Source organism: Pelodiscus sinensis, chromosome 5 (assembly GCF_049634645.1).
Source record: "Pelodiscus sinensis isolate JC-2024 chromosome 5, ASM4963464v1, whole genome shotgun sequence".
NCBI classification, from domain to species: domain Eukaryota; kingdom Metazoa; phylum Chordata; order Testudines; family Trionychidae; genus Pelodiscus; species Pelodiscus sinensis.
Window position 1 is genome coordinate 84,773,248 of NC_134715.1, and position 24,305 is coordinate 84,797,552.

The 24,305-nt window shown below is 45.1% G+C and overlaps 2 protein-coding genes and 1 long non-coding RNA gene across 9 annotated transcripts in view; 2 read left to right on the plus strand and 1 right to left on the minus strand.

Annotated features, from left to right (window-relative positions):
• The window catches only part of NMU (neuromedin U), a 35,534-nt gene extending 25,026 nt beyond the window's left edge, over positions 1–10,508 (plus strand). For all 7 annotated transcript variants that reach the window (XM_075930398.1, XM_075930402.1, XM_075930399.1 and 4 more), the window contains 3 exons: positions 6,301–6,354; positions 8,694–8,730; positions 10,211–10,508. In XM_075930398.1, the coding sequence (XP_075786513.1) occupies positions 6,301–6,354; positions 8,694–8,726 (87 nt within the window). In that variant the 3' untranslated portion in view covers positions 8,727–8,730; positions 10,211–10,508. The remainder of the gene's footprint in view (positions 1–6,300; positions 6,355–8,693; positions 8,731–10,210) is intronic.
• On the minus strand, positions 1,353–14,790 carry LOC112544188 (uncharacterized). Its single transcript, XR_003087508.2, has 3 exons — positions 14,412–14,790; positions 7,942–7,998; positions 1,353–2,162 (listed from the first exon to the last, which is right to left on the minus strand). It is a non-coding gene; the product is annotated as an uncharacterized LOC112544188 (long non-coding RNA).
• A 255-nt stretch (positions 14,791–15,045) lies between these two features.
• PDCL2 (phosducin like 2) overlaps positions 15,046–24,305 on the plus strand; it is a 40,241-nt gene continuing 30,981 nt past the window's right edge. Inside the window, exon 1 of the mRNA XM_075930397.1 lies at positions 15,046–15,203. Coding sequence (XP_075786512.1) covers positions 15,198–15,203 — 6 coding nt within the window. The 5' untranslated portion in view covers positions 15,046–15,197. The remainder of the gene's footprint in view (positions 15,204–24,305) is intronic.

The window sequence follows — 24,305 nt, forward strand, 5'->3', positions numbered from 1 at the left end:
AGTTTTCTAGGAAGTGGTCACATTATAAAAATCGAATTTTATTGCCTAATATTAATTCCTGTTTTGATTCTAATTGTTAGCCCAGATTCCATTATGCCATCTGAGTCAGACATAATATTGGCTGCGTCTAGACTGGCAAGTTTTTCCGCAAAAGCAGTTTTTCTGGAAAAACTTGCCAGCTGTCTACACTGGCCACTTGAATTTCCGCAAGAACACTGACAATCTCATGTAAGATTGTCAGTGTTCTTACGGAAATGCTATGCCGCTCCCGTTCGGGCAAGAGGGCCAGTGTAGACAACGCGGTATTGTTTTGTACAAAAAAGCCCCGATGGCGAAAATGGTGATCGGGGCTTTCTTGTGCAAAACCACGTCTAGATTGGTACAGACGCTTTTCCGCAAAAAGTGCTTTTGTAGAAAAGCGTCCGTGCCAATCTAGACGCTCTTTTCCGCGAATGCTTTTAATGGAAAAACTTTTCCGTTAAAAGCATTTGCAGAAAATCATGCCAGTCTAGACGTAGCCAATGTCTCTATATTTCATTTTTCTGCTTTCCCCTAGTCTGATGATTTTGTATAATTTTTTCTTTTCTGTTTTGAAATATCTTCAAACATGCATTTATAATTAACATTTCCAAACAACTGATGAAAAGACATTTAAAATAAATCATTTATATTACATGATTTATTACATATTAAAGATTTCTCTTCCCTGTTTCTTAAAAATTGTTCACTTAAGCTACCTCCAGACTGCATCTCTGTCGACAGAGCGATGCAAATAAAGCACTTGGAAAGTGCAAATGAGCCCGGGATTTAAATATCCCGGGCTTCATTTGCATACTCAAGTTCTGGTGCTGTGCTGCGCCATTTTGAAAGTGAAAGTGCTGTTTAGCCGCGGTTCTGCCAATAGCGGGGAGCTTTTTCGACAGATCCTGTACTCCGAGTTGCTCCACTGCACTGGATTGCCAGTGGTGGTGGCTCCCTGGGGTAGATTCGGTCATGTTAGTTCCCTGTGGCACCTAGGGTGATGGTGACTCCCCAGGGTGACCAGGACTATGCTGGCTCACTAGGCCGTGCTGGGTCACTGGTGGCGGCAGCTGCCCGGGCCACACTGGGCCGCCAGCCACTCCCTTGTAGTCACTCTGCAGTATAACTGTCCCTCCTAGCAGCTCACTCCCTTTCCATGTTATGGAAAACAATCCCATTCCAGATACTTCCCGTTTTCACAGCACAACCAAACCCTGATCTTGCTTTAAGTTAGGATAAGAGGAAGCTTCATTCCAAATTTGGTGGTCCTCCTAGCTCTTACTGTTTAGGAGGAGTTTGTGAACAAATGGACTCACAGACAGATGCACATTTCTAAAATATATAGATAGATTTATTTATTGGTAATGTGATGGTACCAGGATTACAAGTGGCATTGCCTAGTGATGAGATCACTGGGCCTTTAGTTTCCCTTATCAGTCTCTAATACAGTGGTCCCCAATGCGGTGCCTGCAGGCGCCATGGTGCCTGCTGGGGCATTTATGTGCACCCGCCTAGTGACAAGGGCTGCCCCGGGCCATTCTTGCGCCGTAGGCCCTGAGTGCCCAGCAGCCCCAAAAGGTTGGGCACCACTGCTCTAATGCATCCTGTTTTCAACTTTACCAATTCTCAGACAGCCTTTCAGATGAGTTTCCAAAATTATCTCAATTTAACAATGTTCAATGAACTGTAGATGGCTTTTCATCCTTATGACTAGGGTGTCCATATTTGCCTAAGGGAAAATGGGATACCTTGTGGGACTAGCCTGAGCAACATCCCCACAGGGCTACCTGAGCCACTCATCTGAGCCCTTTCTTCCACCTTGCACATGACTGGCATCACAGCTTGCCCTCCCGCATGTTTTTTCACACCCTACTTTTTTGACAAAAGTGAGCATTTATTCTGTTTACTTTTTCCAGCTGCTCAATTGGCAAGAGCAAATGAGACATATACCCACTTTTGCCCCTCAGTTCCTCAAATCTGGAGGGCCAGGACAAGGCTTAAAAAAAGGGAGTGAGCTGGCCAAAATGGGATGTATGGTCATGCTTCTTATGACAGAGACAGATGCTCAGTCTATTTCTTGGCCTCTGTAGGTAGCTCATCCTTGCCGTGACTCTTTCATTGTCTCTATTTTCTTTTTATTCCTGAAAGAGTGAAAATAAGAAAATATTAGATTTTATCCAACCTGTTTTGCTGGGTGGAACATTACATAAACTCTCAGTATACTGGGAGCTTCTGATCAGATCTCCATTTATTACCATGTATGTTATTACCATTTCTAAGACAGAATGAAAGATGGACATTGATACTAGATATTTCTAGCAAAGGAGACTAAGAATATTATACTGATCTTTTGAGACCTTTGCAACAATATTATTTTAAAGTGCAATACAGAAACTTTAGTGCATATTAGCATGCTTTGCATGGACTAATTAATGCACAACACAATTAGTGCACTTTTGGAATCACAGCCCACAGTGCATATTGCAGCTTCCTATAGACAAGCCCCCAAAGTGTGATTTAAAAAAAAAAACACAACAGGTTTGGCTAAATTGATGGAACCCCTTTGCACATTCTTATTTTGGTTTAATAACACTTTATTTTACTGTAGCATAAGTGATTTTGAAACAGGCTTAAGCTAAACTAAAATAAGCCATTCATAAACTGAAAAAAAGGGGTCCACACGTGAGTTTGCACTAGTTACATGAAATTGGGTTAAAACCTGTTGAAGTTAAATTAGTGCAATTACTATTTTGTGCATTCCATCTTGGAGAAGTGGAGCTGAGGAAAACTACTGAGGCTTCTTTTTTTTCCCTCTGGACCTCCCCTAATCCAGCAAAATCCCTCATTCAGGACCCATCAGGTCTTGCGGGTGCCGGATGAGGGAGGTCCAGCCTGTATTGTACTTACGATCAAGAGTCAAAACTGTTGGAGAACATAGTGTAGGATGGGCCTGTTTGCTGCAATCCTCTGTTATGCACTGACGTCTGGGGATACCTAATTTAAATGGATGTATCTGATCAACTACAGTCAATTGAAGAGAAAAACAGCCATGCTGTTTAATGTCCTTGCATCTGGAACTTACTGAACGCTGATTTTTAAATGAGACCTGTTAAGCAGAAACCCTGAAAAATCCTGTTGAGAACCACTCTGTATATTTAGGCTGAGAGCCGATGCATTACTTGGGGCTGCACTATGTGGTAATGTACACAACACTTTAACAACTATTTGATTTTTATTGTTAATTATTGTAATCATTATTTTATCCTTGGGTTGCTATTTTAAAGATTGTTGTTTGATAGCATGTACCTATTTTTATTATTGTGTCACCTGCTCCTGAGAACTTAGTGCTCTTGCTGAACCTGTAAATACCACAAGCTTATTGACTTTAAATTCTGTGACACTTTCATTCATTGGCCCCCAAATTTTTTGAAATAATGCAAATAATTACTTACACAAACATTTCTAGTTCTTGGATAAAACTCCTAATCCATTACCATTGTGGAAGGAAAATACAAGGTGAAATCAAAACCCTGTTGAATAAGTGGGAGTTTTGTAATTGTTTTCAGTGGGGTCAGGATTTTCTTTACTGTTAGCACCGTCCCCTCATTTGCTAACAACTTGATGCTCCCTTGAAAAACTCTACCTCTCAAACAAGATGGAGGAAGGATATAGAGATGGCTTGATACTGGTATCATATATCTATTATTTTAATTACTTTACAGCTTTCTTTCTTTCTTTCTTTCTTTCTTTCTTTCTTTCTTTCTTTCTTTCTTTCTTTCTTTCTTTCTTTCTTTCTTTCTTTCTTTCTTTCTTTCTTTCTTTCTTTCTTTCTTTCTTTCTTCTGAATCTAGTTCAACATACATTCTTGCAGGACAACTCATATATATATATATATTATCCATTTAAAACATTGTTATTTTAGCCTTTAAAAAAAACCTAGTATAGTTGATATAAATATATGTAACTATAGAAAGGATATGATGTAAAGAAAACCATATAGGCATTCTCTATATGTCAAAGCACAGCTGATCCATGGTGATATGGTGTACCTTGTGACAATAAAACAGGGCCTTACCATGCTTTAAAAGACTTGAAAATGATGTACAATTTACTTTCTTAGAGAGGTTCCTGGGAATTGGGAAGTCCTATGGCTGGAGGTGCCTGGGTTCATCTTGGTCAAAGAAATCTTAGCGCTGTTATAGATGCTAATGACATCAGAAGCTAACAAAGCATGTTTTTCTATTGGATAATTCTGATTTATGATTGTAGCCTCAGTGATAGCCAGAGACACGAAGAAATACCAGAGGTGACTGAAAGAATTAATGATAAATATGTGACTCTAGATCTAAGAGTATTATGGAAAGCATTTTGTACTTGAACTGTGATTGGAGTACAGTTGCACAAAAATATCTATGTGAAATATATGCTTTCAAAATGGACTCTACAAATATTGGGCTCAGTCCTCTTGTCAAAGCCAGTAGCAGTTAGCTACATCTAGTGGGCAAAATAGAACTCCATGGTCACAAGACAAAGGTCAAGAGTTAGCTGGGCAAGGAAATCAGAGGTAGGAGACAAACTGGAGATCAGAACTGGGAATCAGAGTCAGGCTGGGTCACAGTCAGGAACCACAAGTCAAGCCACATTGGAATGCCAGGAAATCAAGGCTAGAGAGCTGGAGCCCCATTGTTTGGACAGCTTCCTGGTCCTGCTGCTAGCTTAAAAGGGCCAGTGAGCCAGTCAGTTTTTTTGGGGTTCTGCCAATAGGACCTCAGGATCAGAGATTAAACTGCAGCTGGGCTTTGTGGTCCTAAAAAAAGCAGACGTCAGTAGGCTACCAAATGGAGGGTTGGACCAGGATCATTCTCACATAAATCAGAACCAAGATTCCAGCCCATGGCTCATGACACCTACAAGTTCTCTATACATATCATTTTCAGGGAAGTTAAAGGGAACTCCATGCCTGGAGGGTTTTTAGGACTGTGCTTTATATGACAAATTAGAATGTGTTTACTCATTAGTCTTTCTTACTAGATAGATAGTGGTCACCAACCAGTAGATTGGGATCTACTGGTAGATCTTGGAACCTTTGACAGGTGATCCTGAGAGATTTGGCTGGGAGGCTATCAAGTGTCAGCACTTCATCTACCCCTCTCAGCACTGCCATGCTGCTCCTGCCCTCTGCTTTGCAGGTGCTCCTCACCCCTGGGAGCCTCCTGCTTGCTGTGCAGGGCATGGGAAGAAGAGGAAGGGGGGGGTGCTGATGTCAGGGTGCCACTCCCTCTACCCTGTACCCCATCTCCACAGAGCAGAGGGGAGCAGGGATGGAGAGAGTTTGCTGGCTGCTTTTGGGATTGGTGCAGGACTAGGGTCGGGGTGAGCCTGCCTTAGCCCCCTGCACCATCACCCAGAAGCCACCTGTAGTAAGCGGTGCCCAGCTGGAGACCACATTCTGAACCCCGGCCCCAGTCCTCAACCCTCATGTGCTCTGAACCCCTGCCCCCAGCCTGAAAAGTGAGAGAGGATGGGGTAGGGAGTATGGAGTGAGCAAGGGCAGGGCCTTGGAGAAGGGGCAGAAAGGAGGCGGGGCAAGGGTATTTGGGTTTGAGGTAGATCCTGGATTGCACTTAAATTCAAAAAGGGATCTCATGCTTAAAAAGTTTGGAGATCCCTGAGCTAGATTATTAGATCATGAGTTCTCAACTTGTGGGTCATGAACAGTTTCAGAGGTCACAACAACCTTCCTTTTCTTGATAGCTAGATGTGGGAAGGAAGGGAGTGCTAAAGGCCACAAATTTTGAGAATTCTTGAGGTGTCCTCAAAGCACAGTCACAATTGTAAATGTTGTAACTTGGAAAGTCAAAGCCAAATTCTGTCAGCTATGTTGGTGTATTTCTAGAACAATTCTGTCTCAATTGAGTCAGAACTGGAAACAAAATTTGACCCTCAAGTGTTAAAAGGTTATTTCTTGTCAAAATTATTTTTGAAGATGAGTTGTTTCATTTTGTTTAAGGAGAGAATTATACATAATGCATGCCTATTGGAGCTTCAGAGGATACAGTGGTACTGTAAAATGTTTTTATTAGGTACACGAAGAGCCTTATATGTGTATTAAAGGGAAACTGTTAGAAACCTTCTCTTTCCATCTCAATGTTGAAATGAAATTAATACAAATAGTGTACAATTTTATTCGCTGGTGAATTCTGAGAATTGTTGTATTGGGACGATTTTCTGTATCATTTGAGTTATTCAAGTTTGTTTTGAAATGCATTGTTGTTTCAGGAGGAACTTCAAGGACTTGGAGGGATTCAAAGCAGGGGCTACTTCTTGTTCAGGGTATGGTTGTTGTTTTCATCATTCCCCCCTCCCCCCAACTGATTGTTAGATTGCAAAAAGTACAGTATTGGACATCAGTGAGAGACACGGGAGCTTGTTTCTGTTGCAGTATTCATTACAGCTAAGGATCTATCTGCATTTCAATGATAAACACCTAGAATTTCCAGAGGTGCTTTGGTAAATTCCATAGGATCGGGAATATGTATTTGTACAGTGACTAGCAGAACAGGACTTGACTAGAGTCTTTGTGAGCTACAGTAGAAATATTAAATATAAATTAATAAGTGCTGTCAGTGGTAAGCATATTTCAGGATTAGATAGTAATTGGATTGTAAATATTTGTCCATGATAGACTTGTGTGTCTGTCTCAACATGGAAACATTTTCTCCTACACACCAACTGAATTTTTTTTTAATCTACTAAATGGATATTCTGAGATCATATCTAAATCTGGCTTTATAAAACTTTTACACCAAAAATACAGTAAGAAAGTAGGCATACTATCTTAGTGTCTGCTGAATGGACATGTTGCCATGCTGTTTCTTTATAAATAATCAATTATCATGTATAGAACTCTTAAACTAATAAGGATTTAAAGCACATGCAGATAGATATGTCAACCTTGTCTACCTAGTAAATAAAAGCTTTTTTCAAATTAGTATTTTACATGTTAATTTAATACATGCAGTGCCATGATATATATCACTAGTAGTTTTTATTGCAACAAGATACTCTGATTTTCCACTTTCCTAATTTTGTATTGTCATTTGCACTTCAGCTAAGAGGGTGTAAAAATATCTAATTGGAATATACCTAGTCCATTCCTAAACTTAAGTTGTAAGCTTATTTTGCAGTTTCTTAGCATAATGGATTAAGTTAAGTATGGCAAGTCATCCTTAATATTGTCTTTTCTGGATTTTGTTGGGTAGTCTTACTATTTTTTCTATTTATATACTAAAGTGGTTGACAAACAGTACACCTGTTTTATACGTTACTTTTCTCTTTATAAAATTTGGAGTTAGAGAGTTAAGATTAAGTGAAAGGACCTAATCAAATTCAGGGGTAACATAAACAGTGGTGTACTTTGCATGTCAGAGGAAAGGTAGTCATTCTGGGCTTTAACCAGCTGCTGTTACCATCAGCGGGAGATGATCCATTGATTTTAATGGAAATTGAATCAGCCCATTTTGAATATGCAAAATTACTGAAGTGTACACCAGTGAAAAGGGTGTAGCAAGAAAAGAATTAAACGAGTGGTGCAAAGTTAATGAGACCCTGCCAACTCTGATATACTACACATGGCTTTGGCCTAGTATGATTCACAAGCGTGGTACCATTGAGACTGAAATTGTAACCTTTCTGAGTGACTTTCTTTATATTTGTCTAATTTGCCTTGAACACCACAATAATAATAACAACTTAGAATCACATTTCTATCTACTATGAATAGAATGAAGAATAATAGAGTCAAAGATAGGAGCTATCTCCATTTTTGGATGATTTTAACAAAACCATAGTAACCCAAATGCTTTTAATGAAATATGGTAGAACTTAGAAACAAGGATTCTGATTTACCAGTATACCCACCAGTTGAGTTTACAGTTATGTCCTTGCAGTGTGTCCTAAAGTCACCAAAGTCAAATTCTAGAGGAATAAGAGAGAAGTGAATTTCAAAGCCAGTGATGCCCCATTGATAATTCCATGCTGCAAGCACCTTTCCATTTATAGGGGACTTCAACTCAAGTGCTTCATAGGACCTGAACTGTACCTGTTACACATGATCTGGTAGCTATCTAATAGATAGATCTCAAACAATTCAAGGTTTTAAAATAAACAACAACATCTTACAGTTAATCCATATGAGAGAAAATAGGTGTAATGTACTTTATGTTGTGGGTCTGTGTATTCTGCACTGGCAGCACTAGATGAATAGCAAAGGTTTAGTCCCATCTGCAGTGTGTTGAAATTATCTAGCCAAGAGGTAACAAATTCTGGATAACCATGATGAGAGCTGTGTGAGGATGGAAAGGGGAGGAAAGAATCTCTTTGTATTCTCTTCTTCCCTTTTGCAAATTCAAACAGAGATGGGTGTGGTCTGGCTCTCCATTTTAAACAGTATTAAATTTGCCGTATAACCAGTTTTCAGAAGTGAAAAAGTATAGACAATGTTATTTGATCATTATCCTAATTTTAATTGAGAAATTATTCTGTAAAATATATGGGATAACTCAAGGGATTTGCAAAATACAGTCAATACAATATTACTATGGTGAATTCTTCTTTAAATCCTATACTGTTTTACAGTGTTAATTTCTTATGACTTATTTATTGATTTCTAGCCACGCAATGGAAGATCAGCAGGTTTCCACTGAAAAGGTATTTCTTTCATATTTTTAACCAAGGTTCACATCCAAATCCTGCCCCCTTTATACAAATAAACAAAGATCCACATCTTCAAAAATAGTCCACTAGTCTGGGTGACACCACTTTAGAGTAGCCAAATTGAGATCCCTATGGCCTGATTTTCAGAATTGCTAAGAAATCACATCTAAAATTGAAGTCAATGGGCACTTCAGATACTTCATACCTCTAAGGCTATGTCTACACTTGGAGCTCCAAGTGTGGTTCCTAGCTCAAGCAGACATACTTGGTGCTAGCTGTCATCAAGGCTAGGACACTAAAAATAGGGCAGCTGTGATACCATGGGCAGTGAGTGGCACAGGCCGACAGCCCTGAGTATGAACCCACCTAGTCATGGTGAGTACATACTTAGGATGAGTAACCCAAACTACCACAGCTACACAACTATTTTTAGCATATTAATTCAATGAGAACTAATACCGAGAATGTCTACTTGACACCGGAATCACATCCTCCTGCTCCCGGTATATAGTAGTAACCTAATAGGTCAGCTCATAGTTAGTCCTCGGGACCTTCTGGAGTATGCTGTGCTACTACCCCCCACCCCCACACACCTTCCAGGCAATCCTCAGAGCCACCCAGAGTGCCATAGGTGTCTCAGCTAGGCTATAGATATCTCAACTAAAAATCTGAGGCACTCAAATCTGTGGACAGTTTGGAAAGTTATTAAAACTAGGAACCTAAAAATCAAGTTAGTAGAGCTAGTGCTAGTGACAGTTTGGGGGGAAAAATTTAGAATTGTAATCTGTGAAAATTCCATCCAGAAATAATTTTAAAAGAATGAACAGGAAAACCCACAATTATTATTTATAATTATTTTTCTGAGTAAAACTTCATTACAAATCTCATTAGCTTCAAGGAGAACTGCATGGCTACGTCTATATTGGCATCCCTTTCCGGAAAAGGGATGCTAATGAGACGAGTCGGAATTGCAAATCCGCGGGGGATTTAAATATCCCCCACGGCATTTACATTTACATGGCTGCCGCTTTTTTCCGGCTTGGGGATAAGCCGGAGAAAAGCGCCAGTCTAGACGCGATTCTCCGGAAAATAAGCCCTTTTCCGGAGAATTTCTTATTCCTACTTTCAAGGAGCACGGCGCATGCGCGGGGCTTTTTTAAGCGCGGGGCCCGGGGCGGCTGCCTCGTTCGCCCTGCCCTACATCCCTGCCCATATGTATACTGCGAAGAGAACAGACCTTTGCTTAAATCCAGAGACACAACTCACAGTGAATCCAAGCCAAGTAAGGACTACAGGATTGAACCCCAAAGAAGTTAGCTAATTAGAATCTTTGGTGTGGTACATAAGTCCCCCCTGTCCTTTACCAATACTGTGATTAAGTGTTTGAATATATTTTTATTCCTTTTGTTGTATTTGGGGTATATAGAATCACATCGTGTAACTCTATTAACAACTGCTATTTTATTTTCTTCAGAATTTTTACTCCTTACCTAGAACTAATGCTGTGGGAATGAGGAATACATGGACATAATGTTTTACTCAAAAATTATACCTTACTACTTGTACAATTTTAAAAAAATCACTAGACTGTAAATGTTCCTAAATCAGATTTTGTTAAAACTGCAAATGTTTCTTTAATTTTGAGTATATTAAAAGCATCTTAAAATTATTTGATTCCTAGTGTCATGATGTATACAATTGTGTGGAATAAAAATGTAAACAAAAAATTTGTGTGAAATCTTTGCATGCAAAAAACTTTGTCCCTACCAGTACTGCTATACATAATTATTTTTGTTGTAAATAAAGATACTCAGTTGAGTTGTTTTAAATGAGAATATTTTATTAGGAATTTTCTATTTTTACATAATACATTTTTTTGAGTGCAGGCATTTTTAAGTTGTTAAATTAACACAGCATATTATATAATATATAAAATATAGATTAGTTCCTATGTCGATTCACAGTCAGAGGGTATGTCTACACTACCCTCCTAATTCGAACTAGGAGGGTAATGTAGGCATACCGCACTTGCAAATGAAGCCCGGGATTTGAATTTCCCCGGGCTTCATTTGCATGAAGCCGGCCGGCGCCATTTTTAAATGCCGGCAGTTCGAACCCCGTGCCGCGCGGCTACACGCGGCATGGAGTAGCTAGTTCGGATTAGGCTTCCTAACCCGAACTAGCTGTACTCCTTGTGGAATGAGGAGTACAGCTAGTTCGGATTAGGAAGCCTAATCCGAACTAGCTACTCCATGCCGCGTGTAGCCGCGCGGCACGGGGTTCGAACTGCCGGCATTTAAAAATGGCGCCGGCCGGCTTCATGCAAATGAAGCCCGGGGAAATTCAAATCCCGGGCTTCATTTGCAAGTGCGGTATGCCTACATTACCCTCCTAGTTCGAATTAGGAGGGTAGTGTAGACATACCCAGAGAGACTTATCTCTGTACATTGAATATGCTCTTGTACCTGGTAAACTAAGAGTAACTCAATTTAAGTCAAGGAACTTACATCCTTGTAAAACATGTGAAAGAGGAAAATAAGCCCCTATGCTCGGGGGGAAGGGCAAGAGGCTGCCAGTGGGCTGGATTCAGCCTGCCAAGCCACTGAATCTGGCCCACAGTTACCTTGTCAGAACCCTTAAGTAGAGAGCAGCTCATGCTTTTTAAAAAGCCAGCTGCTCTATGCTCTGGACTGCTGGAGAGGGAGGAGGGAGGAGGGAGTCTTCACATGCTGCCTCTGCCCTCCCCCCTCCCCCCAGCAAAAATCTCTTGCTCCCATTAGCAAGTTTCTGGCCAACAGGAACTGAGACATTTTGCTGGGGCTAGGAGCAGTGTGAGAAGCCTTCTCCTTCCCTCTACCCCCTTATGTCTGGAGCAGAGCCACGTGGAACAGCCAGCAGCAGATAGTCTGCCTAAGGTTCCTGCAGGTCTGCTGGCTGGGAGCTGCCTAGGTAAGTACCTTCCAGCCACAGCCTGCATCTAGCACCCCATCCTCTCTCACTACCTGCCTCAGGCCACCACCCAAATCCTCTGTGCCCCTTTCACCCCTTCTCATAGGTCACAACTCCCTCCCAAACCCTGCACCCCTTCCTATAATCCTCCCACAGGTCAGAATCCTCTCCTACACCCATACCCCCTCCCTGACCCTGCATTCCATTCCCCTAGCCCAGGTCATACCTAAATCCTCTGCATCCCCTTCTCCCAGGTAACAACTCCCTCCCAGACCCTGCACCACCTCCTATACTTCTCTCACAGGCCAGAATCCTCTCCTGCACCCATACCCCCTCCTGGACCATGCACCCCAAGCCTCTACCCCAGATCACAACCCCTTCCTTCACCCAAACTCCCTCTCAGACCCCTCACCCCCTTCTTCCCCCAGTCCCCTACTCCAAGCTCTCTTCCGTACCCAACCTCCATACTATCTTGCATACCACCGCCATAGAAGTTCATTCCTTCACCCCTTGCCAAAATCTTGGAGTGGCTCTCCTATTAAAAGTTATTGCCCACCCCTACCCTATATGCATATGCATGCACAGACATATATACATAAAAAGCAAGGCAAAAATGCTGATTTTTCTAAAATAGCATATGAAATCTTTCTTAAAATACTATTATTGTTGCAGTGCCATTGTTTATAAAATGTACTTGAAGAGTCATAAAAGTACAATACAACTGAAAAGAATGTAAATACTTGATTACTTGGAACATGCTCTTCTTGGCTAGAACTTTGAATTACTTCCTGATATGGGCTGGTGTGATTAGAGATTAATTGCGTGAAATAATCTGTTCAAATTGCTGTTAATCAAAACCAAGCATGGTATCAGAACAGATACTCTTTTTTTAAAAACAAAAGTAATAAAACAAATATTTTGAATACATTGGCTGCTGGTCTGCACTAAGGGGTAAGGTCTAATTAAGATACACAACTTCAGCTACGTTAATTTCATAGCTTAAGTCAAAGTACCTTAATTTGAATTTTGGCGCTGTCCACTCTGTGGAAGTTGAAGGAAGCACACTCTCCTTTCGACTTCCTTTCCTCATAGAAGCAGGACTACCAGCATTGAGAGGAGCGTCCTCTCAGTTCGAATTAGTGTGTCTTCTAATTCAAACTCTGGAAGTTCGACTGCGGCTGCTTCAATCTTACCTGTTGTGTAGACATGGCCTGATAGACCAAGTTGTGGTGAAAGGATCTAATGAGCTATTTGTAGCAAACAGCATAAATCAAAATACCATGCTATTTTCACCCTCTTCTTTCCTCTTTAGTTATTTGTTTTATGTAGCTGTGATTTCTTGAAATGGCATTTCATCAGAAGAGTGGCCTAATATCAGCCATTGTATATATTTGATACATGTTTCAGACATAAATATTCCCCCTTTAGGTGCATAGGGAATAAAAATAGCTGAAACAGGGATAAAATGGGCCAACATCTGTTTGAAATTGAGTAGCTGCCATGCTTAGGTTGTTTCATGTATTTCTTCTTGAAGAGAATGGTGACTCTTTGATAAGGTCAGCTGAGACTTGGGGTATCTTTAGAAAGAAGATCCTGAGTTGTAAGGACATATTACCTGAATGGCCTGTGAAGCCACCATGAACAATTAGTTCTAGTGCTATAAAGTATGTACAGAAGTTACAGTAAAAATGGCTAAATATTAATCACACATTAGTTTGTTATGAAATCCTTGTGGGGGGGCGGAGGAGGTGTCTCTGAGCTCTGCCCCAAGTGCTAACTTTGCAGCTCCCATTGGCTGGGAACTGCAGCCAGTGGGAGTTGTGGGGGTGATGTCTGTGAACTGTGGCACACAAAGACCCCTGTCTTCTGGCCAAGGAGCTGCTGCCAGAGGAGTGTGATAGTCACTTTCAGGTAGTGTTGCTAGGTGTCCGGTTTTGAATATTGGACAGTCCAATATTTGAGCTTTCTGTTCCAGAAACAAATTGAAGAAAATATAAATGTCTGGTATTTTCTAAATAAGATATAATGTAAATTGTGATGTAATGTCAAGTATTTTTGTTGAAACCGTCTGGCAACCCTAGGTTCAGGAGCTGCCCCAGATAAGCACTGCCCCCAGATCTGCACCCCAATCTCCTGCCCCAGTCCAGATCCTGACCCATCACACCTTTCCACACCCAAAGTCCTTACTGGAGCTTGTACCCCACAAACTTGCCTGTCCCAGTCCAGAGCCTACACCCAAACATCCTCCCAGAGTCTGCACCTTGCATTTCCTCCCACTCAAAATCCTTTGCAGAATCTGCATCCTGCACCCCCTCCACAATCCAAACTCCTTTCTAGAGATTCACCCCACACCCGTCCCACACCCCAACTCCTTGCCCTAGCCTTGTGAAAGTGAGTGAGGGTTGGGGAGAGCAAGCATGGAGAGAGGGTGAACAGTGGCAGGGCCTCAAGGAAGGGGCGGAGCAGGGGTGGGGCCAGGGTCATTTGATTTTTCTTGATTAGACAGTTGGCAAGCCTAGAGGGTGGGCATGTGGAAGCCTTGGCTGTGCTGGAAGAGCAGGTGTAGCAGTGCAACCGGTAGCTTGCTGGGCTCGGCAGCGCATGCACAGCATGGCGTGTGTGTGGACTGACTGTTCGGGCCAGGAATAACCATGCCAGGCAGGTTCATTACAGGAAGAAAGATAAAGGAACATGCCACCATCAACGTTAATGATCAGGCAACCTACTACATGTAGCTCTTTCCACTGAGCGCCACTCTCACACGGGGCCCTTGCGGTCCCAGGGAACCAGCTGGATGGACCATTCGTCGTCTCCCTCTGACATATTCCAGCGCCGGGGGTCTGAGCGCAGCACAGGGGAGGTGTCAGTCTTTGGTGCATCTAGTAGGCAGGGAGGGGCCGGTTATTTACACACTGACTCGCTCCGCATTTCCACCGCGGGCACCGCACACGTGGCGCGTCGGGGCGCTGGCGGAGCGGCGGCCCCGTTCAACTGGCTGCCACTGCTGCAGCGAAGGCGCGAACCCGGTTCTCCTAGAGGCAGCGGCAGCTCAGCTCCCGCGGGGTTCAGGCGCGTGCGCACGCGGCAGAGAGGAGTGCGGCAGCCGAGCGCCCCCTGGGGGACCCGACGGAGAGAAGAGCGGCAGGAGCTCGCGCAGCGGTCGTTACACCTCGCGCAGGACGCTCTTCCGCGCCGTAGCCTGGCGAGGTGCTAACGGCCGCTGCGGCAGAACCAGTACCAAGACTACAGTGATTTGAATGCGCAAGTGGTCGTTCTCATGGCTCCGCCCACTCCTCTGTGTCTAAGCAGAGGCCGTTCTAAGACGGCAAATAACGGCCCGGCCTGGCGGTTGCTTCACATTCAGGGGCTAAGCGGCAGCCCAGGTGGGGGAAAGGTCTGCCCTGCGACAGGGACAGTGCACGTGGCCCCCGCCCCTCCGTCCGCAGGGGCCAGCCCTGACACGACCCGCGCCGTGAGTCGATCCAGCTGCATCGGTGGAGAGAGCGCGTGCCATGCAGGTGAGGGGATGCGGGCAGCAAGCAGAGCCCGCCTCTGACACTGCCGGAGAACTGGGGAGAGTGGGGGGTGAGCCCAGCTGGAGCGGGCAGGGGAGGGGTGGGAGAGATGTGAGCTGACCTGGGGTAGGACGGGGAGGGCGCAGGGGTGGGGCTGGGAGCCGCCCCATGCGAAAGTGAGACTGGGAGCTTCGTGAAGGGGAGGGAGCTGTGGGACGTGCAGGCCCCTTACACTTACAGCGGGGATGGGGCGGGGATGGGGGCGCTGTGAACTGTCAGGCGAGGGGCTGCCAGGCCGGCAGCAGCGCTGTGACGATGCAATGGGGGAGGCAGGGGGCTGCCGAGCAAGATGTGAAGCTGTGCAGCAATATGAGTGGTGTGCACAGAGGGGTGGGAGCAGATTTGCCAGTGCGTGGAAGCTACAGTTCAAGTCAGGCAAACTGGCACTGGGGAGGGAGTGTCACAAAGATCAGGAGGTGGTGGGGAGAAGTTGCAAGAAGGTGTTGAAGCAGTGACTGGCCAGAGGAGTTGGGTGTAATGGTTATCAGGGAACGGAGCACTATGAGGCTCCTAGTTATCTACTGCCTCTAGTTATATGGATTCTTGCCTATGGTAACTGGACCCATTCACTATGGTAACTGGACCCATTCACTGCCTGACAACACTATCCTCAAAGTCACTCAGTCTATTCCAGTCTTGTTTTTGACTTGCAGAGTAACAAGAGGTGCACCCTAGTAGGGACCTGTAAGCTTGAGGCATATACAGGCAGTCCCCGGGTTACATCAATCCGACTTATGTCGGATCCCTAGTTACAAATGGGGGGGCGCAGCTGGTGTGGGGTGCCTCCTCCACTGTCGCCACCTCCGGCGGCGCAGGGGGCACTTCCCCCCCAGCAGTCCAGGGAGACGCGGAGCTAGCGCCCCCCCCCCCCCAGCAGTCCAGGGAGACGCGGAGCTAGCGCCCCCCCCCCCCCCCAGCAGACCAGGGAGGTGTGGAGCAGCTTTTCTCGCCGCGGAGGACGCGGGTCTGCTGGGGGGAACAAGACACCAGCCAAAAGGGGGCACCCCAGAGCGGAAAAATTAATTTCCTAGGGAACAGCAGGAGCAGCAGGCAGTGAGACCCATTGTGTTACAGTCCCCACCTTGGGAGCAACAGCTCTTTCCCTCTTCAGCACTAGAGCTGCAAGTATCTTGTTAGCGTCACGTGAAATTAACAAGTCCCTTCCAACCTGGCAGAGGTGAAGCTGAAAAATTATCCAGTGGTGTGGGTGGGCAAGAATGGGGAGGAGCAGGACAGAAGGGAAGAGGGGATAAGCCCCAACCCCATACCCTGGCTGGAGCGGAGCAGGGTAAGCCCCAAGGGGATGGGTCTGGTTGCAAAGTGGGTGAGTGGACAATGAGGACCCACCTGTGGCTAAACTCCTGTTCCCAACACAGAATTTTTCTTTAAAATTAATCCTGCGGATAAATTCACACACACACTTCACAGGAAGGGATTTCCATTTTCTGCTCAGCAGAATACAACAACAGCTTTGATTGTATCAATATTTCACTGTGCTCTCCAATGACTATTGATTACACTTAATACCCATTTCACTGAACCATCTGTAGCAAATTCTGTTTGGAACAGTGAATAAACTTTTTTTAGTTATAAAAAACAAAGATTCTGACTATTAAATGAATAACTGGGATCTTTCACGTACTCCAAAAGGAAGATTTGGATATAGCATGAAACACTGAAACTTATGATCAATTTTTAATTAAAATATCAACCAAAAAAACCTTCATATCAAAACAGTATGTGTTTTTCTTAGAATAAGGAAGTTGTATGAGAATCAGGGTCTTTTCCACCTAACTCCAGCTCCCCGCTTCCCCGCAAAATATGTGTAAGTTCCGACTTACATACAAATTCAGCTTAAGAACAAACCTACAGACCCTATCTTGTACGTAACCCGGGGACTGCCTGTAGTTAACCAACCTTAACCATTAGCCCCATCCCTTTTCAGGAATCCTTCTCACAAGCACCTTCTGAGACATGAAGTAGACCATCTCCCAAAATTTAAACCAGTACCAGTACTACACTGAGGGGAAGGGCTTATTTTCTCATTAACCCAGAAGAAGACTGAGGGTTGGAAGCTTTTCTTGACTTGAGAAACCCAAATTAATAAATTAAAATACAACAGTTCAGGATGGGTACTTTAGCAACAGTAATTCCAGTACTAAAATGAGGGTACTATTTCTTGGCCCTTGACCTGCAAGATGCATCCTTTCATATCACCATACAGCAGAGACAAGCAAAATACAGCCTGTGGGCCAGATTCGGCACACCAAGCCATTAGATCTGGCACGCTGCTCCGCAGGAGCCTCGGGCAGGCTCCCTACTTTCTGTGCCCTGTGCATCACTCAAAGCAGCTATTTGTAGGGGCAGTCTTTACTCTGCATGCCAGAGTGAGGTGGGGCTCTGTGCTTTGCCCTTGCCCCTCAGCACACTCTTATATCTCCCATTGGCCAGAAATCAGCCAATGGGAACTGCCTGGGAGGTTCTTGCAGCATGGACATTATGTGGAGGCTCCCTCTTCCCCAGGGTGCTCAGTGTGCAGAGAATATATGGCCTCTTCAGCCAGCCACACTGAGTGGCGTGGAACACAGGGAGCCAGCCTGAGGGTCCTGCTGACTGGGAGTCCCCTAGGTAAATGCCTTCTGGCTAGAGCCTGACTCTGGCACCCCAACTCCTCCCTTTTCCCAACCCTCTGCTCCCCCTCCTGCAGCCCTGCACTAAGTCACAACCCAAACCTTCTGCACCTCCACTCCTACACCCATACTCCCTCGTGGACTCTTTACTCCAATCTCCTTACCCAGGTCACAACCCAAACCCCTGCATTCCTACACCTCACTCCTACATCCATACCCCATCCTGTTTCTCTCCTCTAGGTCAGAATCTTGTCCTGTACCCATACTCTCTTCTGCATCCTCCTCCTGCACTCCAATACCCTGCCCCAGGTTACAACCCCCATCTTCACCCAAACTCCCTCCGGGTATGTCTACACTGCATTCCTCTTTTGAGAGAGGAATGCAAATGCAGCTGAGCGAAATTGCAAATGAAGCGTGGGTTTGAATTTTTCCATGCTTCATTTGCATAATAGCATCCAGGCGCTATTTCGAAATACCCTATTTCGAAAAAAGAAACAGTCTAGACGTGGTTATTTCGAAAGAAAACCCTTCTTTCAAAATTACCCTTAAACCTCATTTTTTAAGGAGTAAGGGTTATTTCGAAAGAAGGGGTTTCTTTCAAAATAACCACGTCTAGACTGTGGTTTTTTAATTTCAAAATAGGGTATTTCGAAATAGCGGCCGGATGCGATTATGCAAATGAAGCATGGGAAATTCAAATCCACGCTTCATTTGCAATTTTGCTCAGCTGCATTTGCATTCTGCTCTCGAAAGAGGAATGTAGTGTAGACGTACCCTCCCAGACTCCACTTTTCCTCCTACAACCCATTCCTTTCTCCAGAGCTTCCTTCTGCACTCAACCTCCATCCCAAGCTCCACACCTCCTCCATTAATATCATGGAAGAGTGCTGCCCTTGACTACTGATCAAAGTTTTGGAGTGGCCCCCCTCAAAAATTATTGCCCACCCCTGCCATACATCCATTACACATGCGGTTTCTCCAATTTGTATTGGGACAAGATCCCTATCGTAACAAGATAGTGTCGTATGGGCTCTCATGATCCCCCAAATCTTTTTCACAATTCTAGTATATTTAGATAACTGTAACAAGATGTCCCATATTTAAAGCCCTCCTGCAGGTCCCCAAAGGGTCTGAACTGGGACCAAACCTATTCAACTTATTTATAAATGATCTAGAGAAAGGGGTAAATAGTGAGGTGGCAAAATTTGCAGATGATACCAAACTGCTCAAAATAGTTAAGACCAAAGCAGACTATGAAGAGCTTAAAGTTCTTACCAAACTAAGTGGTTGGGCAACAAAATGGAAAATGAAATGTAATATTGATAAATGTAAAGTAATACACATTGGAAAAAATAATCCCAACTATACATAAAATATAGAACACTGGAACTGGAAGGGACCTTGAGAGGTCATCGAGTCTAGTCCCATGTCCTCATGGCAGGACACAGTGCCATCTAGACCATCCCCAATAGATGTCTATCTCACCTGCTCTTAAATATCTCTAGATATGGGGAATTCTACAACCTCCCTAGGCAATTTATTCCAATGTTTAGCCACCTTGACAGTTAGGAAGTTTTTCCTAATGTCCAACCTAAACCTCCATTGCTGCAATTTAAGCCCATTGGTTCTTGTCCTATCCTCAGAGGCCAAGGAGAACAATTTTTCTCCCTCCTCCTCATGACACCCTTTTAGATAACTGAAAACTGCTATCATGTCCCTTCTCAGTCTTCTGCTTCCAGACTAAACAAGCCCAGTTCTTTCAGTCTTCTTTCATAGGTCATGGTCTCTAGACCTTTAATTCTTGTTGGTCTTCTCTGGACCTTCTCCAATTTCTTCATCTTTCTTGAAACGTGGTGCCCAGAACTGGACACAATACTCCAGTTGAGACCTAATCAGCATAGAGTAGAGCAGAAGAATGACTTCTCGTGTCTTGCTCACAACACTCCAGTTAATGCATCCCAGAATCATGTTTGGTTTTTTTGCAACAGCATCATACTGTTGTCTCATATTTAGCTTGAGGTCCACTCTGACCCCTAGGTCCCTTTCTGCAGTACTCATTCCTAAGGATGTTAAAATGTGGTTAATTAACTAGTCAACTAGTCAAGGGAATTTTCATCAACTAGTCAATAGGCACTTCCACATTTCTCCTTCAAAACATACAAGAGCCTCTGCTGGGGCTCTTGTACATTTCAAAGGAGGAACGAGGAACTCTGCATACAGCCCAGGGCCAGTGGGAAGTCCTAGCGGGAAGTCATAGTCCCCCGCTGACCCTGGACTCCATGCTACGCTGCATGTAACTAGGACCCTGGGGTCAGCTGGGGACTCCCCAGCTGACCCCGGGTTCCACGGCTGCCCCTTTAAATCATGCAGAGGCGTCGTTTTAAAGTGGCAGCCCACTGCACAGCTGATCCATGGATCAGCTGTGCAGCTGCCTTGAGGTTTCAAAGTGTCAGTGCCTCTAGCATGACATCACCCTTGTTTACTATCCCTTTTTGCCTGACCCAGAGACTCTCAACACATCTGTCTTCTGTGTCCATCTGCACCTCAGTCCAAGTATATACATTTTTAATATATAAGGCAACACCACCTCCCTTTTTTCCCTGCCTATCTTCCTGAGTAAGCTGTACCCTTCTATACTTATATTCCAACTGTGTGTATTATCCCATCAAGTCTCTGTGATACCAACGATGTCATAGTTGTGTTTGTTTATTAGCACTTCAAGTGCTTCCTGCTTATTACCCATACTTCTTGCATTTGTATATAGGCAAATAAGATACTGATTTGATCTTGCCTCCCAATTCTGCCTTGTCCCTCCTTTTTCTCTCCTATTATAGGCCACGCTCCCTCCCATTTCTGGCCCATCTCCCAGGTTTCCCATGTTCTTTACTTACCTGTGGGCTTTGGTCACCTGCCCCCATGTAGCCTAGTTTAAATCCCTCCTCACTAGGTTAGCCAGTCTGCATTCTAATACGGTCTTCCCCTTCCTCGAAAGCTGAACTTCATCCCTGCTTAGCAGTCCTCCTTGGAATATCATCCTGTGGTCGAGGAAGCTCTCCTGGCGACACTATCTTCGCAGCTAGGCATTCGCCTCCAGAATGCACCTGTCTCTGCCTGGGCCCCTACCTTTGACAGGAAGGACTGAAGAGAACACCACCTGCACTCCAGACTCCTTCACCCATACTCCTAGAGCCTTGTAGTCACTCTTGATTGCTCAGTGTCACACCTTGCAGTATTATTATTGCCCACATGGATGAGTGGTCAGAGGGCCAGTTAATCCTCGACAATGCCTCTGTAACATCTCGGATATGGGGCCCCGGGAGGCAGCATACATCCCAAGATGACATGTCAGGGCGACAGATGGGCGCCTCTGTTTCCCTCAGAAGAGAGTCTCTGACCACCACTACCTCACATTTCTTCCTCGCAGTGGTGGCAGCAAACCCAGCTTTGGGGGTACGAGGCTTCTCCTGCTCAGCTGTGGAGAGTGATTCCTTATCTCCTGAATCAAGAAGAGCATAATGGTTTCCAAGTACCACGGTGAGAGGGTTGGAGCACTGCCTGCTGCTAGAAGTGACCAGTTGCCAATGTCCCCTCTCAGTCATCTCCTCCTCTACCAGCGCTGTGTCAGCAGTCTTGTGTAGTGAGACAGCTACCTCAGCTGTCTCCACATGAATACTGTCCAGGAATTGCTCGTGGATTCGGATGTTCCTCTGCCTAGTCACCTCCTCTAGCTCTCGCACCTGCTTCTGAGAGATTTTACCAGCAGGCACCTTTCACATTGGATGGTTTCTCCCCCCGCCTGTATTTCTGTAAGTGAGAATTGCAAGCCACAGTCCTTGCAAAACCACATCAGGATCTGGATAGAGGCATCCATGGTCAGATGGTCTGTCTGGCTACAGAGGCAGGCGGAGGAGAGAGAAGCAGTGCTGGTACAGGTGTTGCGGGTGTTCTTGACCACAATAGGCCTCCCTCTTTCAATCTCCCTCTTAAACTCCCCGTCTGCTTTGCTCCCCTAGTCACTCTGCCTCTGGCTTTTAAAGCCTGCTCATCTAGGTCAAGCCTACCCCCTCGTTAGTCACATGAGGAAGGCTGATCTTGAGGCTGATCAAAGGAACGAAGGATCAAACACTCCAGACACACCATCCCCACTGCAACAGTAACTAAAACAGAAATCACCTGAAATCAGAATCAAAATTCAAACAGTTAAGCAAAATCACTCACACCAAAAGCTACTATGCTCACCTGGTAGTCTGTTCAACAGTGGGATCTCTTGCTCTCCCTCTTATACTCCCCTGTTTGCAGCCTCCTGCCCACTTGATGGGGACTGATTTGACTACAGCTACTCAAGAGAAAGATCTTGGAGGATTGTGGATAGTTCTCTGAAAACATCCATTCAATGTGCAGCGGTGGTCAAAAAAGAAAATAGAATGTTAGGAATCATTTAAAAATAGATAGAGAATAAGAAAATATCTTATTGCCTCTATAAAACCATGGCATGCCCACATAGTGAATACTACATACAGATGTGGTCACCTCATCTCAAAAAAGATATATTGACATTGGAAAAGGTTCAGAAAAGGGCAACAAAAATGATTAGGGGTTTGAAATGGGTCCCATATGAAGAGAGATTAAAGCAGTGGTCCCCAACCTTTTGAGGTTGTCGGGCGCCAGGGGGCGTGACCGTTCGCCCGCCGGGTGCCAGGGGGCGAGGACACTTGCGCGCCCGGGGGCGGCCCCCCCCATAGCCTCTTGCCCGGGGCTGGGGACCCCCCCCATAGCCACATGCCCGGGGCCGATGCCCCCCCCCGCAAGCACCCCGCAAGCGCTGCACGCCCGGAGCCGGCGCTTCCCCCTCCCCCCTGCAAGCGCCGCGCGCCCAGGGCCAGGGCTTCCCCCTCCCCCCTGCAAGCGCCGCGCGCCCAGGGCCGGGGCTTCCCCCTTCCCCCTGCAAGCGCCGCATGCCCGGGGCCGGGACTTCCCCCTTCCCCTGCAAGCGCCGCGCGCCCGGGGCCCACGCTCCCCGCAAGTGCCGCACCATGTGCCCGGGGCCAAGCCAGCCCCGAGCACCTGGCAGGCGCATGCAAGTGCCCCCGCAGGCGCCATGGCGCCCGCGGGCACCGTGTTGGGGACCACGGGATTAAAGAGAATTGAACTTTTCATCTTAGAAAAGAGGAGACTAAGGGGGGATATGATAGAGGTCTATAAAATCATGACTGGTATAGAAAAAGTGATTAAGGAAAAGTGATTTACTTATTCCCACAATATAAGAACTTAATGAAATTAATAGGCAGCAGGTTTAAAACAAACAAAAGGAAGGGTTTCTTCTCTCAGTGCATAGTCAACCTCTGGAACTCCTTTCCAGAGGATGTGGTGAAGAATAGAACTTCAGCAGGGTTCAAAAAAGAGCTAGATAGATTCATGGAGGTTAGGTCCATCAATGGCTGCTAGCCAGGATGGATAGGAATGGTATCCCTAACCTCTATTTGTCTGGAAATGGGTGACAGGAGAGGGAGAAAGTGAGGATTACCTGTTGTGTTCCCTCCCTCTTGGGCATCTGGTATTGTCCACTTTTGGCAGACAGGATACTGGGCTAGATGGACCATTGGGCTGACCCAGAATGGCTGTTCTTATGTTTTTAAAGACAAATTATCCTGTATTTTCTGCCTCCCTTGCCTCCCAACTCCCCGTCAATACTAGTAAGTCCTGCTGCTGTCTGGATCCTGCTTGCCAGCCACCTGACCACCAGTGGTGAGTGGGTGGTCCAGTGGCTGATGATGGGGGTGGGTGTGCAAGACTGGAGGTGAGCTAAGATGCAGCACATGGGGGGCAGGTCACTCCCCCTGCTGGTCCCATTAGTACCCCTGATGTGATAGCTCTCAGCCAGCAGGGCCCCACCCCCTGTCCCATTTTTGTCTGGCACTGGCTGTGAGCTGCGGTGACTGATGCCAGAAGGAAACTAGTTTTTTACGTCAAATGGTCCAAACCATTCAGAAAAGAATCAAAACTCTTTCAGCTTTGCAGAGATCTAAAGGAGAAACTACATCTAAGCAGAGAATCTCCAAATGGCTTTCAGAGTGCATTCATCTCTACTATTGTCAACACAAATTGCAAACCCCACAAGGAGTTGGAACACATTGTACCAGGTTGCTTTCCACACCTGGAGTGTCTTGGGGAAACTCTATGGGAAGTAATACTAGAGGGCATGTCTCACATCAATTGCGTAGCTTAAGTCAAAATAGCTTATTTCAACTTTTGGTGCTGTTTACACAGCAGGAAGTCTAAGTTAGAGCATTCTTCCTCTGACTTTCCTTACTCCTTGTAAAATGAGGATTACAGGAATTGGAGTAAGAAGTCCTCCAGCTTAACATTATTTCAACATTATGTCGAAATAACTGGTTACTGTTTAGACATGTACTGT